The sequence below is a fragment of the Megalobrama amblycephala genome, linkage group LG5 (assembly GCF_018812025.1).
Source record: "Megalobrama amblycephala isolate DHTTF-2021 linkage group LG5, ASM1881202v1, whole genome shotgun sequence".
Taxonomy (NCBI): Eukaryota; Metazoa; Chordata; class Actinopteri; order Cypriniformes; family Xenocyprididae; genus Megalobrama; species Megalobrama amblycephala.
The window spans coordinates 36,020,605-36,045,349 of NC_063048.1; the positions used below are offsets into that span (position 1 = coordinate 36,020,605).

A 24,745-nucleotide genomic window follows, 5' to 3' on the forward strand; every position below is an offset into this window, starting at 1 on the left:
ATGTTCGCACAGAGGATGAAATATCGTCTGAAAAAAGTCCCATAGACTTAACATTGGGACAAAATCTGTGAAATCATATCTTTGGTTTAAAAGGTCATAGAGACTTGAGGATGGGTTCTTTTGACTCGGCCTATCAAGCAGACAATAAGTAGTGACTTCATAGCAACTTTATAGCCACGCCCTAGCAACCAATTACAGCACCCTAGCAACCGAGTGGCGAATTTTGCCACTGCAAGCACCATTCACATTTTCTTCAGGAAATGTACATTCTAGTATTGTAATTACTATTCACCTGAACAAAACTTTGGCGCGTAACTCGTCCCGAACCGTTTGTCGTAGACCCACGAATGAGGTGTCAAATCGACCGGCTTATTGAGGAGAGGTGTGCTATGACTTTTCTAAGCGATCGGGTGTACGATGTTCACACAGCGTACGAAAAAACGGCTGAAAAAACTCCCATAGACTTAACATTGGGTCAAAATCTGTGAGATCATATCTTTGGATCAGAAGATCTTAGAGACTTGGGGCTGGGCTCTTTTTACTCGGCCTACCAAGCAGCCAATAAGTAGTTCATAGCCATGCCCTAGCAACCAATTACAGCACCCTAGCAACCGAGTCCGGTGAATTTTGCCACTGCAAGCACCATTCACATTTTCTTCAGGAAATGTACATTCTAGTATTGTAATTACTATTCACCTGAACAAAACTTTGGCGCGTAACTCGTCCCGCATCGTTTGTCGCAGACCCATGAATGAGGTGTCAAATCGACCGGCTTATTGAGGAGTGGTGTGCTATGACTTTTATAAGCGATCGGACCAACGATGTTCGCACAGCGGACGAAAAAGCGGCCAAAAAAGTCCCATTGACTTACATTGAAAAATTCAAATTCACGAACATTCCGTCTCTCTCAACTGTCACTTTCTCACACACACTCACACACGCAGGCCCTTAGAAGCCTTTCTCTCTCACGCACAGACACTCATTTTCTTCCACTTTTATTTCTGCGCGCTACTCCTCCCGCAGCGTTTGTCCTAGACCCATGAATGAGGTGTCAAATCGACCGGCTCATTGAGGAGAGGTGTGCTATGACTTTTATAAGCGATCGGACCAACGATGTTCACACAGTAGACGAAAAAGCGTCCAAAAAAGTCCCATAGACTTACATTGAAAAATTTAAATTCACGAACATTCCGTCTCTCTCAACTGTCACTTTCACACTCACACACGCATGCAGGCCCTTAGAACCCTTTCTCTCGCACTCACACACACTCATTTGACTTCTGATCAAGCAGCCAATAGGTAATGACCTCAAATCTTCATCACAGCCACACCCTAGCAACCACTTAGAGCACACTAGCAACCACTCCATGGACTCAAAATGGAGGGTGTAAAAAAAATTTAAATATTGAAAAAAAAATACCTTAAAAGTTGTTCAAAAGAAGTCCTTGGCAATCCTGATGATTTTTGACATAAAATTAAAATCGATAATTTTGACCCATACAATGTATTGTTGGCTATTTCTACAAATATACCCGTGTGACTTAAGTGGTCCAGGTGTAAACAGGTGTATATGTTTGCTTCATTACTGATGATTGACAAGAATATTAATTTTTATACATATATGCATACTTTATATTAATAATAGAGATGTTAAACCAGGGCTTAATGCTTTGAAAAAATTAGGAGCGTGTTTAGAAACTTTATGGGTGCAATGAAAACTTGGCAAAATATGTGTCTTTCTTTAACTATTTCTTAATATATATATACACACTCACACACACTATAATAAACAGATCTTGCCATGCTAGTAGGTAGTATTATTATAGTTTTCATTAATATTTTGAATTCAGTCTGCTTTCATTTTAATTTTAAAAGTTTTAGTAATTTTGTTGTTCTTGCCATTTTTTTTTTTTTTTTTGTTATTTTTAAACGTCTGTTTAGTTCTTTATTAATTTTTATTTCAGTTTCCATTTAGTACATCAGGTTAATTAAACTAAATAACTGGTTATTTTCAATTACAAATAAATATAAGAAATGTACGTTTTATTCAGTTAACATTTATTTCAAGTAATGAAAAATGTTTTTTTCATGATTATAGATTTTGAAAGCCTTATAATGTGAAATGTACCTCTTTATTTTAAATGCATGTAGGCAATATTATTCGTTTTATAAAAAAGTCCCATAGACTTAACATTGGGACAAAATCTGTGAGATCATATCTTTAGATCAGAAGGTCGTAGAGACTTGGGGCTGGGCTCTTTTGACTCGGCCTATCAAGCAGCCAATAACTAATGACTTCATAGCCTCACCCTAGCAACCAATTACAGCACCCTAGCAACCGGGTGCCGAATTTTGCCACTGCAAGCACCATTCACATTTTCTTCAGGAAATGTACATTCTAGTTAATGGTGCTTGCCAAAGGCAAAGCTCCATTCTTATTATTGCTCATACTTATTATTCTTCTTCTTCTTCTTCTGGACAAAATTTCTGCGCGCTACTCCTCCCGCAGTTTTTGTCTTAGACCCATGAATGAGGTGTCAAATCGACCGGCTCATTGAGGAGAGGTGTGCTATGACTTTTATAAGCGATCGGACCAACGATGTTCGCACAGCGGACGAAAAAGCGGCCAAAAAAGTCCCATTGACTTACATTGAAAAATTCAAATTCACGAACATTCCGTCTCTCTCAACTGTCACTTTCTCACACACACTCACACACGCAGGCCCTTAGAACCCTTTCTCTCTCAGACACAGACACTCATTTTCTTCCACTTTTATTTCTGCGCGCTGCTACTCCCGCAGCGTTTGTCCTAGACCCATGAATGAGGTGTCAAATCGACCGGCTCATTGAGGTGAGGTGTGCTATGATTTTTGTAAGCGATCGGACCAACGATGTTCGCACAGGGGGCGAAAAAGCGGCCAAAAAAGTCCCATTGACTTACATTGAAAAATTTAAATTCACGAACATTCCGTCTCTCTCAACTGTCACTTTCACACTCACACACACATGCAGGCCCTTAGAAGCCTTTCTCTCACACTCACACACACTCATTTGACTTCTGATCAAGCAGCCAATAGGTAATGACCTCAAATCTTCATCATAGCCACACCCTAGCAACCACTTAGAGCACACTAGCAACCACTCCATGGACTCAAAATGGAGGGTGTAAAAAAATTTAAATATTGAAAAAAAAAATACCTTAAAAGTTGTTCAAAAGAAGTCCTTGGCAATCCTGATGATTTTTGACATAAAATTAAAATCGATAATTTTGACCCATACAATGTATTGTTGGCTATTTCTACAAATATACCCGTGTGACTTAAGACTGGTTTTGTGGTCCAGGTGTAAACAGGTGTATATGTTTGCTTCATTACTGATGATTGACAAGAATATTAATTTTTATACATATATGCATACTTTATATTAATAATAGAGATGTTAAACCAGGGCTTAATGCTTTGAAAAAATTAGGAGCGTGTTTAGAAACTTTATGGGTGCAATGAAAACTTGGCAAAATATGTGTCTTTCTTTAACTATTTCTTAATATATATATACACACTCACACACACTATAATAAACAGATCTTGCCATGCTAGTAGGTGGTATTATTATAGTTTTCATTAATATTTTGAATTCAGTCTGCTTTCATTTTAATTTTAAAAGTTTTAGTAATTTTGTTGTTCTTGCCATTTTTATATTTTTGTTGTTATTTTTAAACGTCTGTTTAGTTCTTTATTAATTTTTATTTCAGTTTCCATTTAGTACATCAGGTTAATTAAACTAAATAACCGGTTATTTTCAATTACAAATAAATATAAGAAATGTACGTTTTATTCAGTTAACATTTATTTCAAGTAATGAAAAATGTTTTTTTCATGATTATAGATTTTGTTAGTCTTTCCTTCCTGTGATGGGGCATCCCAGACAGAAGCTAGAAGTTTACTTTAAATTAATTATACATTAAATTTAAATTAGATTAAATAAGGTTTGTGTAACTGGGGTGGAAATTGGACACATTGCATGACTTTTACTCATAAACAAGCCCGAAATGCACCGGGACACTTATTTTGAAATGTCTAAAGCTTTATTTTTTCAGACCGCTCATTCAAATTCAAATGAGGGAGATAAAATATGCATTCTACATTCATACAACATATTAAAATATAAACAATGTAATGTAAACATTGTCATAATTAATCAGCATTTAGTTCATATGCGATTGCTTGTCATAAATGTGTGCTTTTATCTGATTGTGATCTGCTCTGAAGCAGTCTGAAGAACGCACAACAGCGCCACGTTCAGGCTTTGAAACGTGAAGCGCTCACATTTATTTTATTAAATCAAAGCTTAAATTAACATTATTGTTATGATTTGTACAACATTATTATTATGATTTATTACTTTAATTACGGATTTGACTCGTCACAAAAGTCTGTGTAAATAATATAGCGAAGGTGTGTACAATAAAAGCTCGCTGCTGATTGGCTGCGAAATCGACGACACTGAGCTGTTTGCAAAGGATCGTCCCACACTAATTCTCTTGAGGTGAGTGAGACGGCTGTCTTTTAATACGCTGTATTATAAAGCCTTATAATGTGAAATGTACCTCTTTATTTTAAATGCATGTAGGCAATATTATTCGTTTTATAAAAAAGTCCCATAGACTTAACATTGGGACAAAATCTGTGAGATCATATCTTTAGATCAGAAGGTCGTAGAGACTTGGGGCTGGGCTCTTTTGACTCGGCCTATCAAGCAGCCAATAACTAATGACTTCATAGCCACGCCCTAGCAACCAATTACAGCACCCTAGCAACCGAGTGGTGAATTTTGCCACTGCAAGCACCATTCACATTTTCTTCAGGAAATGTACATTCTAGTATTGTAATTACTATTCACCTGAACAAATCTTTGGCATGTAACTCGTCCCGCACCGTTTGTCGTAGACCCAGAAATGAGGTGTCAAATCGACCGGCTTATTGAGGAGAGGTGTGCTATGACTTTTCTAAGTGATCGGGTGCACGATGTTCGCACGGCGGACGAAAAATCGGCTGAAAAAAGTATCATAGACTTAACATTGGGACAAAATCTGTGAGATCATATCTTTGGATCAAAAGGTCATAGAGACTTGGGGCTGGGCTCTTTTGACTCAGCCATCCAATAAGTAGTGACACAGCAACTTCATAGCCACGCCATAGCAACCAATTACAGTACCCTAGCAACCGGTGTTGAATTTTGCCACTGCAAGCACCATTCACATTTTCTTCAGGAAATGTACATTCTAGTATTGTAATTACTATTCACCTAGACAAAACTTCGGCGTGTAACTCGTCCTGCACCGTTTGTCGTAGACCCACGAATGAGGTGTCAAATCGACCGGCTTATTGAGGAGAGGTGTGCTATGACTTTTCTAAGCGATCGGGTGTACGATGTTCACACAACGGACGAAAAATCGGCTGAAAAAAGTCCCATAGACTTAACATTGGGACAAAATCTGTGAGATCATATCTTTGGTTTAAAAGGTCATAGAGACTTGGGGCTGGGCTCTTTTGACTCGGCCTATCAAGCAGCTAATAAGTAGTTTGTAGCCACGCCCTAGCAACCAATTACAGCACACTAGCAACCGGGTGGCGAATTTTGCCACTGCAAGCACCATTCACATTTTCTTCAGGAAATGTACATTCTAGTATTGTAATTACTATTCACCTGAACAAAACTTTGGCGCGTAACTCGTCCCGCATCGTTTGTCGCAGACCCATGAATGAGGTGTCAAATCGACCGGCTTATTGAGGAGTGGTGTGCTATGACTTTTATAAGCGATCGGACCAACGATGTTCGCACAGCGGACGAAAAAGCGGCCAAAAAAGTCCCATTGACTTACATTGAAAAATTCAAATTCACGAACATTCCGTCTCTCTCAACTGTCACTTTCTCACACACACTCACACACGCAGGCCCTTAGAAGCCTTTCTCTCTCACGCACAGACACTCATTTTCTTCCACTTTTATTTCTGCGCGCTACTCCTCCCGCAGCGTTTGTCCTAGACCCATGAATGAGGTGTCAAATCGACCGGCTCATTGAGGAGAGGTGTGCTATGACTTTTATAAGCGATCGGACCAACGATGTTCACACAGTAGACGAAAAAGCGTCCAAAAAAGTCCCATAGACTTACATTGAAAAATTTAAATTCACGAACATTCCGTCTCTCTCAACTGTCACTTTCACACTCACACACGCATGCAGGCCCTTAGAACCCTTTCTCTCGCACTCACACACACTCATTTGACTTCTGATCAAGCAGCCAATAGGTAATGACCTCAAATCTTCATCACAGCCACACCCTAGCAACCACTTAGAGCACACTAGCAACCACTCCATGGACTCAAAATGGAGGGTGTAAAAAAAATTTAAATATTGAAAAAAAAATACCTTAAAAGTTGTTCAAAAGAAGTCCTTGGCAATCCTGATGATTTTTGACATAAAATTAAAATCGATAATTTTGACCCATACAATGTATTGTTGGCTATTTCTACAAATATACCCGTGTGACTTAAGTGGTCCAGGTGTAAACAGGTGTATATGTTTGCTTCATTACTGATGATTGACAAGAATATTAATTTTTATACATATATGCATACTTTATATTAATAATAGAGATGTTAAACCAGGGCTTAATGCTTTGAAAAAATTAGGAGCGTGTTTAGAAACTTTATGGGTGCAATGAAAACTTGGCAAAATATGTGTCTTTCTTTAACTATTTCTTAATATATATATACACACTCACACACACTATAATAAACAGATCTTGCCATGCTAGTAGGTAGTATTATTATAGTTTTCATTAATATTTTGAATTCAGTCTGCTTTCATTTTAATTTTAAAAGTTTTAGTAATTTTGTTGTTCTTGCCATTTTTTTTTTTTTTTTTGTTATTTTTAAACGTCTGTTTAGTTCTTTATTAATTTTTATTTCAGTTTCCATTTAGTACATCAGGTTAATTAAACTAAATAACTGGTTATTTTCAATTACAAATAAATATAAGAAATGTACGTTTTATTCAGTTAACATTTATTTCAAGTAATGAAAAATGTTTTTTTCATGATTATAGATTTTGAAAGCCTTATAATGTGAAATGTACCTCTTTATTTTAAATGCATGTAGGCAATATTATTCGTTTTATAAAAAAGTCCCATAGACTTAACATTGGGACAAAATCTGTGAGATCATATCTTTAGATCAGAAGGTCGTAGAGACTTGGGGCTGGGCTCTTTTGACTCGGCCTATCAAGCAGCCAATAACTAATGACTTCATAGCCTCACCCTAGCAACCAATTACAGCACCCTAGCAACCGGGTGCCGAATTTTGCCACTGCAAGCACCATTCACATTTTCTTCAGGAAATGTACATTCTAGTATTGTAATTACTATTCACCTGAACAAAACTTTGGCGCGTAACTCGTCCCGCACCGTTCGTCGTAGACCCATGAATGAGGTGCCAAATCGACCGGCTTATTGAGGAGAGGTGTGCTATGACTTTTCTAAGCGATCGGGTATACGATGTTCGCACAGCGTACGAAAAAATTTCCTGAAAAAAGTCCCATAGACTTAACATTGGGTCAAAATCTGTGAGATCATATCTTTGGATCAGAAGGTCATAGACACTTGGGGCTGGGCTCTTTTGATTCGGCCAGCCAATAAGTAGTGACACAGCAAGTTCATAGCCACGCCCTAGCAAACAATTACAGCACCCTAGCAACCGGTGCCGAATTTTGCCACTGCAAGCACCATTCACATTTTCTTCAGGAAATGTACATTCTAGTTAATGGTGCTTGCCAAAGGCAAAGCTCCATTCTTAATCTTCTGCATACTTATTATTATTCTTCTTCTTCTGGACACTTTCGTCTGCGCGTAACTCGTCCCGCAGTTTTTGTCATAGACCCATGAATGAGGTGTCAAATCGACCGGCTCATTGAGGAGAGGTGTGCTATGACTTTTATAAGCGATCGGGTGTACGATGTTCGCACAGCGGACGAAAAATGCGGCCAAAAAAGTCCCATAGACTTAACATTGCGACAACTTTGACGAGTCATTCCGCTCTCTCAACGAGAATTTCGTAGAAACATGTGAGTTACCACGTTTGAAGAGGCTGACAGGCTCTCTCAGACCATACACTCAAAATGGGGTGTAAGTTGTACCCCTGGGGCGCAAATCGAGCTGCCCAAATTTGCCCCATAGACATACTATGGTGAAGCCGTGCCCATGAACTTTCAGGCGGAAGTACTGTGTTTTTCAACTGTCACTATGGGAAATTACATAGCAGGATTAGAACCCTTGTATTCAACATAACTCTGGATCACAATGACATAGAGACAAGGGGGTGGGCTCATTTTACTCAGGCAACCAATCAGTCTCTCAGGATCATTGTGAAGCTATCAAGCCACGCCCTAGCAACCATATAGAGCACCATAGCAACAAGTTCCATAGACTTCCATTGAAAAAGATCAAAGGAATATCTTTGGATAGAAGTGTCATAGAAACATGAGGGTGGGCTCATTTGACTCGGGGCAGCAAACGGCCAATCACGAATCACCTTCAAAGACATCATAGCCACGCCCTAGCAACCATTTAGAGCACCCTAGCAACCCAAAGCATAGAGGGATATCTTCAAATCTGAATATCATAGAGGCATGGGGGTTGGTTTATATCATTCATACTGGCAAGCAGCCTTTGGTTTATCATTACTGGCAGCTGCCAAGCCACTCCCTAGCAACCAAACAGAGTACCCTAGCAACCGTTTTGCAAGATCTATATCTCTGCATCAGAACATCGTAAAGACATGGGGGTTGGTTTATATTGTCAAGCAGCCTTTGGAGTATCATCATTGGTAGCTGCCAAGCCACTCCCTAGCAACCAAACAGAGTACTCTAGCAACCGTTTAACAAGATCTATATCTCTGCATCAGAGCATCATAGAGACATGGGGGTTGGCTCTTTTGACTCATGCTAGCAAACTGGACTTCCAACATGCTACACATGCTAGCAGTGAATAGCTACATGCTAATAGTGATTAGCTAAGTGCTAAAGTGGGCTGAGAACATGCTAAGAACTCTATAGAAACTCCATAGTAACTATCTGTGACAACTACCAACCACCTAGTAACACCATAGCAACCACCCAGGTTACCATAGCAACCGCCTAGCAACCACCCAGAACACCCTAGCAACCACCTAGCAACACCGTAGTGACCACTCCAGGTACCTTCGCAACTGCCTAGCAACACCCTAGCAACCACCCAGGTTACCATAGCAACCGCCTAGCAACCACCCAGAACACCTTGCAACCGCCTAGCAACACCTTAGCAACCACTCCAAGTACCTTAGCAACTGCCTAGCAACACCCTAGCAACCACTCAGGTTACCATAGCAACTGCCTAGCAACCACCCAGAACACCTTAGCAACCGCCTAGCAACACCTTAGCAACCACTCCAAGTACCTTAGCAACTGCCTAGCATCACCTTAGCAACCACTCAGGTTACCATAGCAACCGCCTAGCAACCACCCAGAACACCCTAGCAACCGCCCAGCAACACCTTAGCAACCACTCCAAGTACCTTAGCAACTGCCTAGCAACACCCTAGCAACCACCATGGTTACCATAGCAACCGCCTAGCAACCACCTAGAACACCCTAGCAACCACCTAGCAACACCTTAGCAACCACCCCAAGTACCTTAGCAACTGCCTAGCAACACCCTAGCAACCACCCCGGTTACCATAGCAATCGCTTAGAACACCTTAGCAACACAACATCAGCAACCACCCAGAACACCCTAGCAACTGCCTAGCAATACCCTAGCAACCGCTCAGCAACTGCCTAGGAACACCCTAGTAACATGGCGAATTTTGCCACTGCAAGCACCATTCACATTTTCTTCAGGAAATGTACATTCTAGTATTGTAATTACTATTCACCTGAACAAAACTTTGGCGCGTAACTCGTCCCGCACCGTTTGTCGTAGACCCACGAATGAGGTGTCAAATCGACCGGCTTATTGAGGAGAGGTGTGCTATGACTTTTCTAAGCGATCGGGTGTACGATGTTCGCACAGCGTACGAAAAAACGGCTGAAAAAAGTCCCATAGACTTAACATTGGGTCAAAAATCATATCTTTGGATCAGCAAGACTTGGGGCTGGGCTCTTTTTACTTAGCACATAGCCACGCCCTAGCAACCAATTACAGCACCCTAGCAACCGGTGGCCACTGCAAGCACCATTCACATTTTCTTCAGGAAATGTACATTCTAGTATTGTAATTACTATTCACCTGAACAAAACTTTGGCGCGTAACTCGTCCCGCACCGTTTGTCGTAGACCCACAAATGAGGTGTCAAATCGACCGGCTTATTGAGGAGAGGTGTGCTATGACTTTTCTAAGCGATCGGGTGTACGATGTTCGCACAGTGTACGAAAAAAACGGCTGAAAAAACTCCCATAGACTTAACATTGGGGGCAAAATCTGTGAGATCATATCTTTGGATCAGAAGGTCATAGAGACTTGGGGCTGGGCTCTTTTGATTCGGCCAGCCAATAAGTAGTGACACAGCAACTTCATAGCCACGCCCTAGCAACCAATTACAGCACCCTAGCAACCGGTGCCGAATTTTGCCACTGCAAGCACCATTCACATTTTCTTCAGGAAATGTACATTCTAGTATTGTAATTACTATTCACCTGAACAAAACTTTGGCGCGTAACTCGTCCCGCACCGTTTGTCGTAGACCCATGAATGAGGTGTCAAATCGACCGGCTTATTGAGGAGAGGTGTGCTATGACTTTTATAAGCGATCGGACCAACGATGTTCGCACAGCGGACGAAAAAGCGGCCAAAAAAGTCCCATTGACTTACATTGAAAAATTCAAATTCACGAACATTCCGTCTCTCTCAACTGTCACTTTCTCACACACACTCACACACGCAGGCCCTTAGAACCCTTTCTCTCTCAGACACAGACACTCATTTTCTTCCACTTTTATTTCTGCGCGCTGCTACTCCCGCAGCGTTTGTCCTAGACCCATGAATGAGGTGTCAAATCGACCGGCTCATTGAGGAGAGGTGTGCTATGACTTTTATAAGCGATCGGACCAACGATGTTCACACAGTAGACGAAAAAGCGTCCAAAAAAGTCCCATAGACTTACATTGAAAAATTTAAATTCACGAACATTCCGTCTCTCTCAACTGTCACTTTCACACTCACACACGCATGCAGGCCCTTAGAAGCCTTTCTCTCGCACTCACACACACTCATTTGACTTCTGATCAAGCAGCCAATAGGTAATGACCTCAAATCTTCATCACAGCCACACCCTAGCAACCACTTAGAGCACACTAGCAACCACTCCATGGACTCAAAATGGAGGGTGTAAAAAAATTTAAATATTGAAAAAAAAAATACCTTAAAAGTTGTTCAAAAGAAGTCCTTGGCAATCCTGATGATTTTTGACATAAAATTAAAATCGATAATTTTGACCCATACAATGTATTGTTGGCTATTTCTACAAATATACCCGTGTGACTTAAGACTGGTTTTGTGGTCCAGGTGTAAACAGGTGTATATGTTTGCTTCATTACTGATGATTGACAAGAATATTAATTTTTATACATATATGCATACTTTATATTAATAATAGAGATGTTAAACCAGGGCTTAATGCTTTGAAAAAATTAGGAGCGTGTTTAGAAACTTTATGGGTGCAATGAAAACTTGGCAAAATATGTGTCTTTCTTTAACTATTTCTTAATATATATATACACACTCACACACACTATAATAAACAGATCTTGCCATGCTAGTAGGTGGTATTATTATAGTTTTCATTAATATTTTGAATTCAGTCTGCTTTCATTTTAATTTTAAAAGTTTTAGTAATTTTGTTGTTCTTGCCATTTTTATATTTTTTTTTGTTATTTTTAAACGTCTGTTTAGTTCTTTATTAATTTTTATTTCAGTTTCCATTTAGTACATCAGGTTAATTAAACTAAATAACCGGTTATTTTCAATTACAAATAAATATAAGAAATGTACGTTTTATTCAGTTAACATTTATTTCAAGTAATGAAAAATGTTTTTTTCATGATTATAGATTTTGTTAGTCTTTCCTTCCTGTGATGGGGCATCCCAGACAGAAGCTAGAAGTTTACTTTAAATTAATTATACATTAAATTTAAATTAGATTAAATAAGGTTTGTGTAACTGGGGTGGAAATTGGACACATTGCGTGACTTTTACTCATAAACAAGCCCGAAATGCACCGGGACACTTATTTTGAAATGTCTAAAGCTTTATTTTTTCAGACCGCTCATTCAAATTCAAATGAGGGAGATAAAATATGCATTCTACATTCATACAACATATTAAAATATAAACAATGTAATGTAAACATTGTCATAATTAATCAGCATTTAGTTCATATGCGATTGCTTGTCATAAATGTGTGCTTTTATCTGATTGTGATCTGCTCTGAAGCAGTCTGAAGAACGCACAACAGCGCCACGTTCAGGCTTTGAAACGTGAAGCGCTCACATTTATTTTATTAAATCAAAGCTTAAATTAACATTATTGTTATGATTTGTACAACATTATTATTATGATTTATTACTTTAATTACGGATTTGACTCGTCACAAAAGTCTGTGTAAATAATATAGCGAAGGTGTGATTCTATTGGTTGTACAATAAGAAGCTCGCTGCTGATTGGCTGCGAAATCGACGACACTGAGCTGTTTGCAAAGGATCGTCCCACACTAATTCTCTTGAGGTGAGTGAGACGGCTGTCTTTTAATACGCTGTATTATAAAGCCTTATAATGTGAAATGTACCTCTTTATTTTAAATGCATGTAGGCAATATTATTCGTTTTATAAAAAAGTCCCATAGACTTAACATTGGGACAAAATCTGTGAGATCATATCTTTAGATCAGAAGGTCGTAGAGACTTGGGGCTGGGCTCTTTTGACTCGGCCTATCAAGCAGCCAATAACTAATGACTTCATAGCCACGCCTAGCAACCAATTACAGCACCCTAGCAACCGGGTGCCGAATTTTGCCACTGCAAGCACCATTCACATTTTCTTCAGGAAATGTACATTCTAGTTAATGGTGCTTGCCAAAGGCAAAGCTCCATTCTTATTCATTGCTCATACTTATTATTCTTCTTCTTCAACTTTTTTTTCTGCGCGCTACTCCTCCCGCAGCTTTTGTCCTTAGACCCATGAATGAGGTGTCAAATCGACCGGCTCATTGAGGAGAGGTGTGCTATGACTTTTATAAGCGATCGGACCAACGATGTTCGCACAGCGGACGAAAAAGCGGCCAAAAAAGTCCCATTGACTTTCAATGGCGGAAAAATGTTCACGAAATTCAAATCTCAACTGTCACTTTCTCACACACACTCACACACGCAGGCCCTTAGAACCCTTTCTGTCACTCACTCACTATTGATCACAGTGTCATAGAGACAAGGGGGCGGGCTCATTTCACTCAGGCAACCAATCAGGCTCTCAGGATCAATGTGAAGCTATCAAGCCACGCCCTAGCAACCATATAGAGCACCATAGCAACAAGCTCCATAGACTTCCATTGAAAAATATCAAATATCTTTGGATAGAAGTGTCGTAGAAAAATGAGGGTGGGCTCATTTGACTCAGGGCAGCATACAGCCAATCACGAATCACCTTAAAGACATCATAGCCACGCCCTAGCAACTATTTAGAGCACCCTAGCAACCCAAAGCATAGAGGGATATCTTCAAATCTGAATATCATAGAGGCATGGGGGTTGGTTTATATCATTCCTACTGGCAAGCATCCTTTGGTGTATCATCATTGGCAGCTGCCAGGCCACTCCCTAGCAACCAAACAGAGTACCTTAGCAACCGTTTTGCAAGATCTATATCTCTGCATCAGAACATCGTAAAGACATGGGTGTTGGTTTATATTGTCAAGCAGCCTTTGGAGTATCATCATTGGCAGCTGCCAAGCCACTCCCTAGCAACCAAACAGAGTACTCTAGCAACCGTTTAACAAGATCTATATCTCTGCATCAGAGCATCATAGAGACATGGCAGTTGGCTCTTTTGACTCATGCTAGCAAACTGGACTTCCAACATGCTACACATGCTAGCAGTGAATAGCTACATGCTAATAGTGATTAGCTAAGTGCTAAAGTGGGCTGAGAACACGCCAGGAACTCTATAGAAACTCCATAGTAACTATCTGTGACAACTACCAACCACCTAGTAACACCATAGCAACCACCCTGGTTACCATAGCAACCGCCTAGCAACCACCCAGAACACCATAGCAACCACCTAGCAACACCGTAGTGACCACCCCAGATACCTTAGCAACTGCCTAGTAACACCCTAGCAACCACCATGGTTACCATAGCAACCACCTAGCAACCACCCAGAACACCCTAGCAACACCGTAGTGACCACCCCAGATACCTTAGCAACTGCCTAGCAACACCCTAGCAAAAACCCAGGTTACCATAGCAACCGCCTAGCAACAGCCTAGCAACCACCCAGAACACCCTAGCAACCGCCTAGCAACACCTTAGCAACCACCCCAAGTACCTTAGCAACTGCCTAGCAACACCTTAGCAACCACCCAGGTTACCATAGCAACCGCCTAGCAACCACCCAGAACACCCTAGCAACCGCCTAGCATCACCTTAGCAACTACCCCAAGTACCTTAGCAACTGCCTAGCAACACCCTAGCAACCACTCAGGTTACCATAGCAACCGCCTAGCAACCACCCAGAACACCCTAGCAACCGCCTAGCATCACCTTAGCAACTACCCCAAGTACCTTAGCAACTGCCTAGCAACACCCTAGCAACCACTCAGGTTACCATAGCAACCGCCTAGCAACACCTTAGCAACCACTACAAGTACCTTAGAAACCGCCTAGCAACCGGTGCCGAATTTTGCCACTGCAAGCACCATTCACATTTTCTTCAGGAAATGTACATTCTAGTTATAGTTATTATTAGGTATCATTACATTAGTTATTATAGTTATAGTTACTGTTATAGTTTATCATTATAGTTATAATTACTGTTATATTTATCGTTAGAGTTTATCGTTATAGTTACTGTTATAGTTATAGTTATCGTTATAGTTTATTGTTATAGTTACTGTTATAGATTATTGTTATAGTTACTGTTATAGTTATCGTTAGTTTTTGTAGTTACTGTTATAGCTATCGTTGTAGTTTATTGTTATAGTTACTGTTATAGTTTATTGTTATAGTTACTGTTACAGCTATCGTTATAGTTACTGTTATAGTTATTGTTAGTTTTTGTAGTTACTGTTATAGTTATCATTGTAGTTTCTTGTTATAGTTACTGTTATAGTTTATCATTATAGTTACTGTTATAGTTATCGTTAGTTTTTGTAGTTACTGTTATAGTTATTGTTATAGTTTATTGTTATAGTTACTGTTATAGTTTATTGTTATAGTTACTGTTATAGATTATTGTTATAGTTACTGTTATAGTTATCGTTAGTTTTTGTAGTTACTGTTATAGCTATCGTTGTAGTTTATTGTTATAGTTACTGTTATAGTTTATTGTTATAGTTACTGTTATAGTTTATCATTATAGTTACTGTTATAGTTATCGTTAGTTTTTGTAGTTACTGTTATAGTTATTGTTATAGTTTATTGTTATAGTTACTGTTATAGTTTATCATTATAGTTACTGTTATAGTTATCGTTAGTTTTTGTAGTTACTGTTATAGCTATCGTTGTAGTTTATTGTTATAGTTATCGTTATAGTTTATTGTTATAGTTACTGTTACAGCTATCGTTATAGTTACTGTTATAGTTATTGTTAGTTTTTGTAGTTACTGTTATAGTTATCATTGTAGTTTATTGTTATAGTTACTGTTATAGTTTATCATTATAGTTACTGTTATAGTTATCGTTAGTTTTTGTAGTTACTGTTATAGTTATTGTTATAGTTTATTGTTATAGTTACTGTTATAGTTTATTGTTATAGTTACTGTTATAGATTATTGTTATAGTTACTGTTATAGTTATCGTTAGTTTTTGTAGTTACTGTTATAGCTATCGTTGTAGTTTATTGTTATAGTTACTGTTATAGTTTATTGTTATAGTTACTGTTATAGTTTATCATTATAGTTACTGTTATAGTTATCGTTAGTTTTTGTAGTTACTGTTATAGTTTATTGTTATAGTTACTGTTACAGCTATCGTTATAGTTACTGTTATAGTTATTGTTAGTTTTTGTAGTTACTGTTATAGTTATCATTGTAGTTTATTGTTATAGTTACTGTTATAGTTTATCGTTATAGTTACTGTTATATTTATTGTTAGTTTTTGTAGTTACTGTTATAGTTATTGTTATAGTTTATTGTTATAGTTACTGTTATAGTTATCGTTAGAGTTTTTGTAGTTACTGTTATAGTTATCGTTGTAGTTTATAGTTACTGTTATAGTTTATCGTTATAGTTACTGTTAGTTTATCGTTATAGTTATAGTTACTGTTATAGTTTATCGTTATATATATAGTTACTGCTATAGTTTATCGTTATATTTATAATTACTGTTATAGTTTATTGTTATAGTTATAGTTACTGTTATAGTTTATCATTATCGTTACTGTTATAGTTTGTTATAGTTACTGTTATAGTTTATCGTTATAGTTACTGTTATAGTTATCGTTGTAGTTTATAGTTACTGTTATAGTTATTGTCATAGTTTATTGTTATAGTTACTGTTATAGTTATCGTTAGTTTTTGTAGTTACTGTTATAGTTATTGTAGTTTATTGTTATAGTTACTGTTATAGTTTATCGTTATAGTTACTGTTATATTTATTGTTAGTTTTTGTAGTTACTGTTATAGTTATTGTTATAGTTTATTGTTATAGTTACTGTTATAGTTATCGTTAGAGTTTTTGTAGTTACTGTTATAGTTATCGTTGTAGTTTATAGTTACTGTTATAGTTATCATTATAGTTATAGTCATTGTTATTGTTATCGTGTAGAAGAGCTCTAGAACACAAGTTGTGGGAATATGCGGATCTACACACCTTGATTTTGGCCAGTTCAAACTGGAACAGATTTGAGCTTGTTGGCCGCACAAACACAGCAGGAAAGAGTTTTGTGCTGGGCTCCACCTGGAAAACAGATGTTCATTTCACACATGTATTGAACCTGTAATCTGTGTGAAGTTACGAGTTTGACGCCACATGCGCCGACGGTACCTGGTACGAGGTCGGAATCTCTTTGCCGTTGACTGTGAAAGCTAACAGACCCGTCGCCAAATCAATGAGGCATCCGATCTCTAAATCCACGTTACTCCGGCTGGACGAGTGGGCGGCACTGGTGACGTCTCCACCCCAAACCATGTAACAGTTACTCCTCTTCACGCTGTCACATGACACAGTGACGTCAGCACATCATCACATGACCCAGGGCAACATATAACACTGAGCACCCACCTCTCGTGCACACGACCCCGCTCGTCTCCGAGGGTCACGGTCACCGTGCGGTTCTTGCTGAGGCTGAAGTTGGTGCTGTAGTAATGGTAGTCAGGAGTGACCCATCCAACCCACACACAGGACGGGTCCTGACCCGCGAATATTCTGACCGAATGATAGTACTGCAGGAGACGACATGAGGGTAAGTATAGGCCGTTTACACCGACAAGAACTATAACCAATCACTATGAGAACAGCAGAGTTCACACAAGAACTATAACTGTAACGACTCAGAGAAACAATGTCATTGAAATCACTTTCAGAGAAGGACATGATCGATAAAAACACTGACAGCCAATCAAAATCCTTCTACTTTAAAGTGCACGTTGCAATTATGTTCAGTTAAAGTTACAGTTATTTTAGTTGTCAGTGATTTTATTTATTATTATAGATTTTATTATAGTTATTACACTTATTGTTATTAGTTATCATTACAATTATTGTTAAAATGATCAGTTATTATAGTTATTGTTATATTTATCATAGTTATAGTTTTTGTATAGCTGTTAGTTATTTTTATAGTTATAGATATCATTATAGTTATTACATTTATCGTTATAATTACATTTATCGTTATAATTATTATAGTTCTCTTTATAGTTATTACAGTTATAGATATTTTTATTGCTACATTTAACATTGTTTATCATCATCATTATTATAGTTCTAGTTATCTTATAGTTATTACAGTTATTGCTACAGCAAACAGTTATCGTTATATTTATCATAGTTATACTTATAGTTATCTTTATACTTATAGTTATCATTAATTTTATAGTTCTAGTTATCATTATTATTATTATTATAGATATAGGATATATTAATATGGATATTGCTATAGTTAGACATTTAATAGTTATCGTTAACGCTATATTTAGCGTTACATTTATCATTGTAGTTATTATAGTTAGTATAAATATCATTACAGTTATCATTATAGTTAGTTATCGATATTGTTATAGTTATCATCAATATTTTTATTATTACATTTATCATTATAGTTTTTATAGTTATCATTATATTTATCATAGTTATTATATTTATCATTACATTTTATAGTTCTACATTACATTGTACAGTTATTGCTATATTTATGGTAACATTTACCATTATAGTTATATTTAACATTACTATTTACCATTATAGTCATTTTATTATTGTTATATTTATCATTATCACTATATTTATAGTTACATTTATCATTTATTATTATCCTAGTTATTACAGTTTCCATTGTAGTTAGTTATTCTTATAGCTATTGCTGTCGTTATATTTATCAATACAATTATCATATTTAGTCATTGTTATGGTTATTATGGATATTGCTATAGTTACACACATTTTATAGTTATCGTTAACAATATTTAGCGTTACATTTATTATTGTAGTTATTATAGTTAGTATAGTTATCGTTACAGTTATCATTATAGTTATTTATCGATATCGTTATAGTTATTATCTATATTTTTATCACTACATTTATCATTATAGTTATTATAGTTATCATTATAGATATTGTTATAGCTATCGTTATTGCCAATTTTATAATTGAATTGATCAATATCATTATAGTTATTAAAGTTACCATTATCATTTTTGTTATAATTATCGCTACAGTCATCATTACAGTTAGACATTGTTATAGTTATTATTAGCTATATTTATCGTTACATTTGTTATTTTTTATCGTTATAGTTGCTACAGTCATTACACTTTTCATAGTTAGCTATTGTTAGTTATCAATATTGTTACAGTTACTGCTATCAATATATTTATCATGACATGTATCAGTTATTGTTATAGTCATAGATACTGTTATAGTTATCGCTATATTTATCGCTACATTTATCATTTAGTTATTGTTATATTGTTAAAGGTATTATAGTTGTTATAGTTATTGTTACAGTTATAGTTTGTTATAGTTAATGTTAGAATTTATCATTATCGTTATAGTTTATCGTTATAGTTACTGTTATATATTTTATCGTTATAATTATAGTTACTGTTATAGTTATTGTTAGAGTTTATCGTTATAGTTAGTTACTGATATAGTTATAGTTTATTGTTATAGTTACTGTTATAGTTATTGTTAGAGTTTATCGTTATAGTTATAGTTACTGTTATATATTTTATCATTATAATATAATTACTGTTATAGTTTATCGTTATAGTCTGTTATAGGTATCGTTATAGTTTGTTATAGTTAAAGTTAATGTTAGAATTTATCATTATCGTTACAGTTTATCGTTATAGTCATAGTTACTGTTATATATTTTATCATTTTAATTATAGTTACTGTTATACTTTACCGTCATAATTACTGTTAATTACTGTTATAGTTATAGTTTATCGTTATAGTTACTGTTACTGTTATAGTTATAGTTTATCGTTATAGTTACTGTTATAGTTATCGTTAGAGTTTATCGTTATAGTTATAGTTACTGTTATATATTTTATCATTATAATATAGTTACTTTTATAGTTTATCGTTGTAGTTTGCTGTAGTTAAAGTTAATGTTAGAATATATCATTATCGTTATAGTTAGTTTCTGTTATACATTTTATCGTTATTTTATAGTTACTGTTATAGTTATAGTTTATCGTTATAGTTACTGTTATATATTTTATCATTATAATATAATTACTGTTATAGTTTATCGTTATAGTCTGTTATAGTTATCGTTATAGTTTGTTATAGTTAAAGTTAATGTTAGAATTTATCATTATCGTTATAGTTTATCATTATAGTTATAGTTACTGTTATATATTTTATCGTTATAATTATAGTTACTGTTATACTTTACCGTCATAATTACTGTTAATTACTGTTATAGTTATAGTTTATCGTTATAGTTACTGTTATAGTTATCGTTAGAGTTTATCGTTATAGTTACTGTTATATATTTTATTGTTATAATTATAGTTAGTTATACTTTACCATCATAATTACTGTTAATTACTGTTATAGTTATAGTTTATCATTATAGTTACTGTTATATATTTTATTGTTATAATTATAGTTACTGTTATAGTTATAGTTTATCGTTATAGTTACCGTTATAGTTATCGTTAGTTTATTGTTATAGTTACTGTTATATATTTTATCATTATAATTATAGTTACTGTTATACTTTATCGTCATAGTTACTGTTATAGTTATAGCTTATCGTTATAGTTACTGTTATAGTTATCGTTAGTTTATCGTTATAGTTACCGTTATATATTTTATTGTTATAATTATAGTTACTGTTATAGTTATCATTATAGTTACAGTTATAGTTATCGTTATCGTTATAGTTTATAGTCATAGATACTGTTATAGTTATCGCTATATTTATTATTTAGTTATTGTTATATTGTTAAAGTTATTATAGTTATCTTTATCATTGTCGTTATAGTTATCACTGCTGCTTTAAAAGAAAACAGAATAAACGGACAATGAAAACCCAAAATGAAATAACCGAACTGAAACATCAAGATGTTTTTATTCCTGTAACGACCATAAACCATAAAGATGCTGAACCTTCACATGTGGAACTCACTGTGGTTATGCTGCTATAGTCCGTTCTTCTGCCTTCATCCGAGTGTTTCATGGACTTCACCGGATACCTTTAGAAGCGTTCACAGGACAAACACACACTATTTATACAACAGACAAAGACAAGCAAGAGCTCTGAAGAGATCGATCAAATCACTCAGTGAGATTACAGACAGAGAGAGGATTCATTTCTGTTTAGATTCATTGAAACTGAGAGAAAAGCCCCCGAGATACTTCAAGTGAAATTGATAATCTGGTCAAAATAAAGTTTGTTTCGGGACTTTAAAGTTTGCTCCGGCTGGTTAAACATCTTCTTAACTAGCATTGGTCAGTGGTGATGATGTAACAGGTGGGTGTTGCTCTGAGGCTCCGCCTTCTTTGTGATGTAAAGTTCTTCTGTTTAGTTCGTCGAGATCAAACGCAAGTAAAATTTACACCTCAAAGAAGGCGGAGCATCAGAGCCACACCCACCTACTACATCACCACTGACCAATGAAAGTTTAGAGATGTTCACAGGTTTTAATTGAAGATGAAGAAAATTAATGTTCTTGACCTCTGACCTGTGTTTGATCTTGAGCGGTTCTTCCTCGTACAGGCCGTTCACATGGACGTACGCGCCGCTCTTGAAGACGGAGTGAAACTCCACAGGCATGCTCAGTCTGCAGAACACCATGTCAGCGTTGCTGTTCTGAGTCCCAAACGTCTTATGGCTGACTTTCAGGCAGGGCGGGCTGTCAACGGTGCCGTCGATTCTGGTGACCTGCAAACATGACGAGATTCAAACGCTGCTTACACAAAGAACATTTCGATCCATTGGGATACTGAGGACAAAAGATCCACACAGCTCGTCCTCACCGCGATGTGATGATGGTCCTTTGGCACGTTGAAGAAGGTGGGCAGCCGTTTGCTGAACCACATGGTGACCTCGCGGTTCATGTTGACGGCGTACGGCTCGAAGCCCTCCTGCAGACCACACATGGTGTAGTACTTAAACGTGCTGGCGTCCTTCCCAAGATTCATGCGGCCCACCTGAGAAAGACTCAAACTACAGACGGGGATGAAGCCTAGAAGAGAAGAGGGCAGGTTTGTTTTCAGGGGTCTTTAAGGCATTGAAATCAAATGAGAGATGATGTTCTTCTCTCTAACCGTCATCAATGTCAAAGTCAGCGAAACACAGCTCAGAGCCCTTGTTGGTGATCAGGATTTCTCCGTTCAGGGTGAAGATCATGGATTTGTCCTCCAGGTTGATCATACAGCCCACAACGTCCCCCGAGTGCCAGCAGCGGCCGAAGAGACGGCTGCCCATGTGGAGCCGGTGACCCTGTGAGAACACACCAACACCACAACGTTTCAAAATGTTTCCAACAGTCCGATGATCCGGTCTGCACAACGGCTTCATTATTTCCCAACTCACCCGATGGCCATCGAAGACGTACGCCTGGTCATCCGTTCCCAGCTCCACGTCGGGTTTGCAGCCGGGTCGAGCCCAGCCCACCCGCATGTCTCCGCCCGTCACCGCCTCAAACTCGAAATACCACTTCCCCGTCTTCACCGCGTACGTGCGCTCCACACGGAAGAAGCGGATCTTATCGATACTCAACCTCTCCACCACATGACCTGCTGAGAGAAGACCATGAGAGACAGAGAGACACAAAAACTACCATCATCTGCTACTGTAACATCTAAACCCAAAGTGTTTGATGTTCTTTTACTGTTCTTCTGTGTAAACTGATGTAAGATGAAGCAGCACGTCTGAGATTAACTTTTAGCCCACTGAACTGGAAAAAATGACTAATAAATAATGCATTTTTCGTTCATTATGTGGCTGTTTTTCATTTGCATATCTGCAGTAAACAGCGCTAGTCAGCACTAGTTAGTGTCCTGCTGTCAGTGAAACACCATGTGTCCAAATATTATATCAGATTTGTCTTTTTCAGAGCTTGAGACGGCAAGTTCTGGAAATTAAACTATAAAAGAAAAACAATCCTTTAGCTTGTAAAGCTTGTTTGTAAGGCCAAAGCTGCCAAAATAAGAAATAACTAAATACAAAAACAAACATACAAAGATTAATAAATTAATAAATATACAAAGGAATGTAAAAAAAAAACAAAAATAAATTAAAATTTAATGAATGAATATACAAAGTAAAAAAAACAATTAAAAATGAATACAAATTAATAAATACACAAAAAAAAAAAAAATATATATATATATAAAATACAAAGAAATGAAAAACAAACAAAAATAAATATACAGAGAAATGTTTAAAAAGCAAAAATAAATGTAGAAAAAGTAAAATAAAATGTAAAAAACAAAAAAATACAAATATGTGAAGAACAAAAAGAAATAAATACAAAAAGAAATTAAATAAACAAAAATAAATATATGAAGAAAAACAAAACATTAAATGTACAAATAAATGTAAAATAAATAAATATGCAAAGAAATGTAACAATACTAATAAAAATGAATAAATAACTGAATAAATAAAAAGAAAATAAATAAATGTCAAAACAAATATAAATATACAAAGAAATTAAAAACAAAACAAAACATAACTGTACAAAGTAAAATAAAAAAAAAATACACAAATAACATTTAAAAAAACAAAAATAAATAAACATACAAAGAAATGTAAAAAATAAAATAAAAATGTATAAATAAATGAATGAATAAATATTCAGAAATGTAAAATAAATAAATAAATGTAAAAAAAGAATAAGTAAATAAATGTACTGTATTAAAGATTATTATTTCTTTTATTTTTGTTATTGTTTACAATCCCTTTCCTGGTTTATCTTACTAAGATGTCCCAATTTCATTTGCTCAGTCCTAGTTTATAAAAAGTAATAATTGAATTAACTGAGACGTAATAAAAAGAAATCATTGCTTTTTATTTGTAATTTAGGAAAGAGTGAAGTAGTTTTCTCTCGTTTCTCACCCCCGTCTTGGTCGGGCGGCTCGACGTTGTAGCCGTATCCGATCAGCGTGCGTATGGCTTCCCGCAGGCTGTCGCGGTTAGACTTCTTAGTGCGCTCATCGAGCAAAGCATACGGCACCAGACGAGGGTTACGCTTGCTCTTCACATCCTGCAGAGAGAGAGAGAAGAGAGAGACGCGCTGTCATTGGCTCTGAGGGAAAAACACTGGAGGCTGCGATTTGTTCCGATTGGACGCTTGACGCTTCAAGCTAATTGAGGAATTAATTGGCCGTTTGTCTTCATCATAAGCCCTCTGCGAAAATTATGTTTAATTGTGAGGCTGTTCTACAGGGACACAGGGAGAAGCAGTTTGATATCCCAGAATCCTCTGGGCTTCTCACCTGCTGTATGCCGTAGGTCCAGCCCTGTTTGATGCGGTCTTTGGCCCAGACGTTGTGAGCGTTTTCCGCCAGTTTATCCACCAGCAGCTCCTGACCGGCGCTCAGTTTGACGTCAGTCAGGTCCAGCGGTGTGGGCTTATAGCCGTTAGACATCATGTAGCTGCAGGAAAGACGTCACACAACAACACATAGTTCCCTTCCAGTCAACATCATAGAAATCAGCTGGAAAATCATTCAAACTTTTAGTTCACAGTTATTACAGTTATTACAGTTAACTAAAAATATTAAAAACATTTTTCTTAATTAAAATAAAATAAAATG

The 24,745-nt window shown here is 36.6% G+C and overlaps 1 protein-coding gene across 7 annotated transcripts in view; it reads right to left on the minus strand.

Annotated features, from left to right (window-relative positions):
* Positions 1-24,745, minus strand: part of LOC125269224 (ryanodine receptor 3) — a 152,716-nt gene that overhangs the window by 80,244 nt on the left and 47,727 nt on the right. For all 7 annotated transcript variants that reach the window (XM_048192088.1, XM_048192094.1, XM_048192092.1 and 4 more), the window contains 10 exons: positions 24,425-24,584; positions 24,045-24,192; positions 22,518-22,720; positions 22,250-22,424; positions 21,959-22,167; positions 21,664-21,863; positions 21,108-21,174; positions 17,527-17,687; positions 17,290-17,455; positions 17,116-17,202 (listed from right to left, as the gene is read on the minus strand). In XM_048192088.1, the coding sequence (XP_048048045.1) occupies positions 17,116-17,202; positions 17,290-17,455; positions 17,527-17,687; positions 21,108-21,174; positions 21,664-21,863; positions 21,959-22,167; positions 22,250-22,424; positions 22,518-22,720; positions 24,045-24,192; positions 24,425-24,584 (1,576 nt within the window). The remainder of the gene's footprint in view (positions 1-17,115; positions 17,203-17,289; positions 17,456-17,526; positions 17,688-21,107; positions 21,175-21,663; positions 21,864-21,958; positions 22,168-22,249; positions 22,425-22,517; positions 22,721-24,044; positions 24,193-24,424; positions 24,585-24,745) is intronic.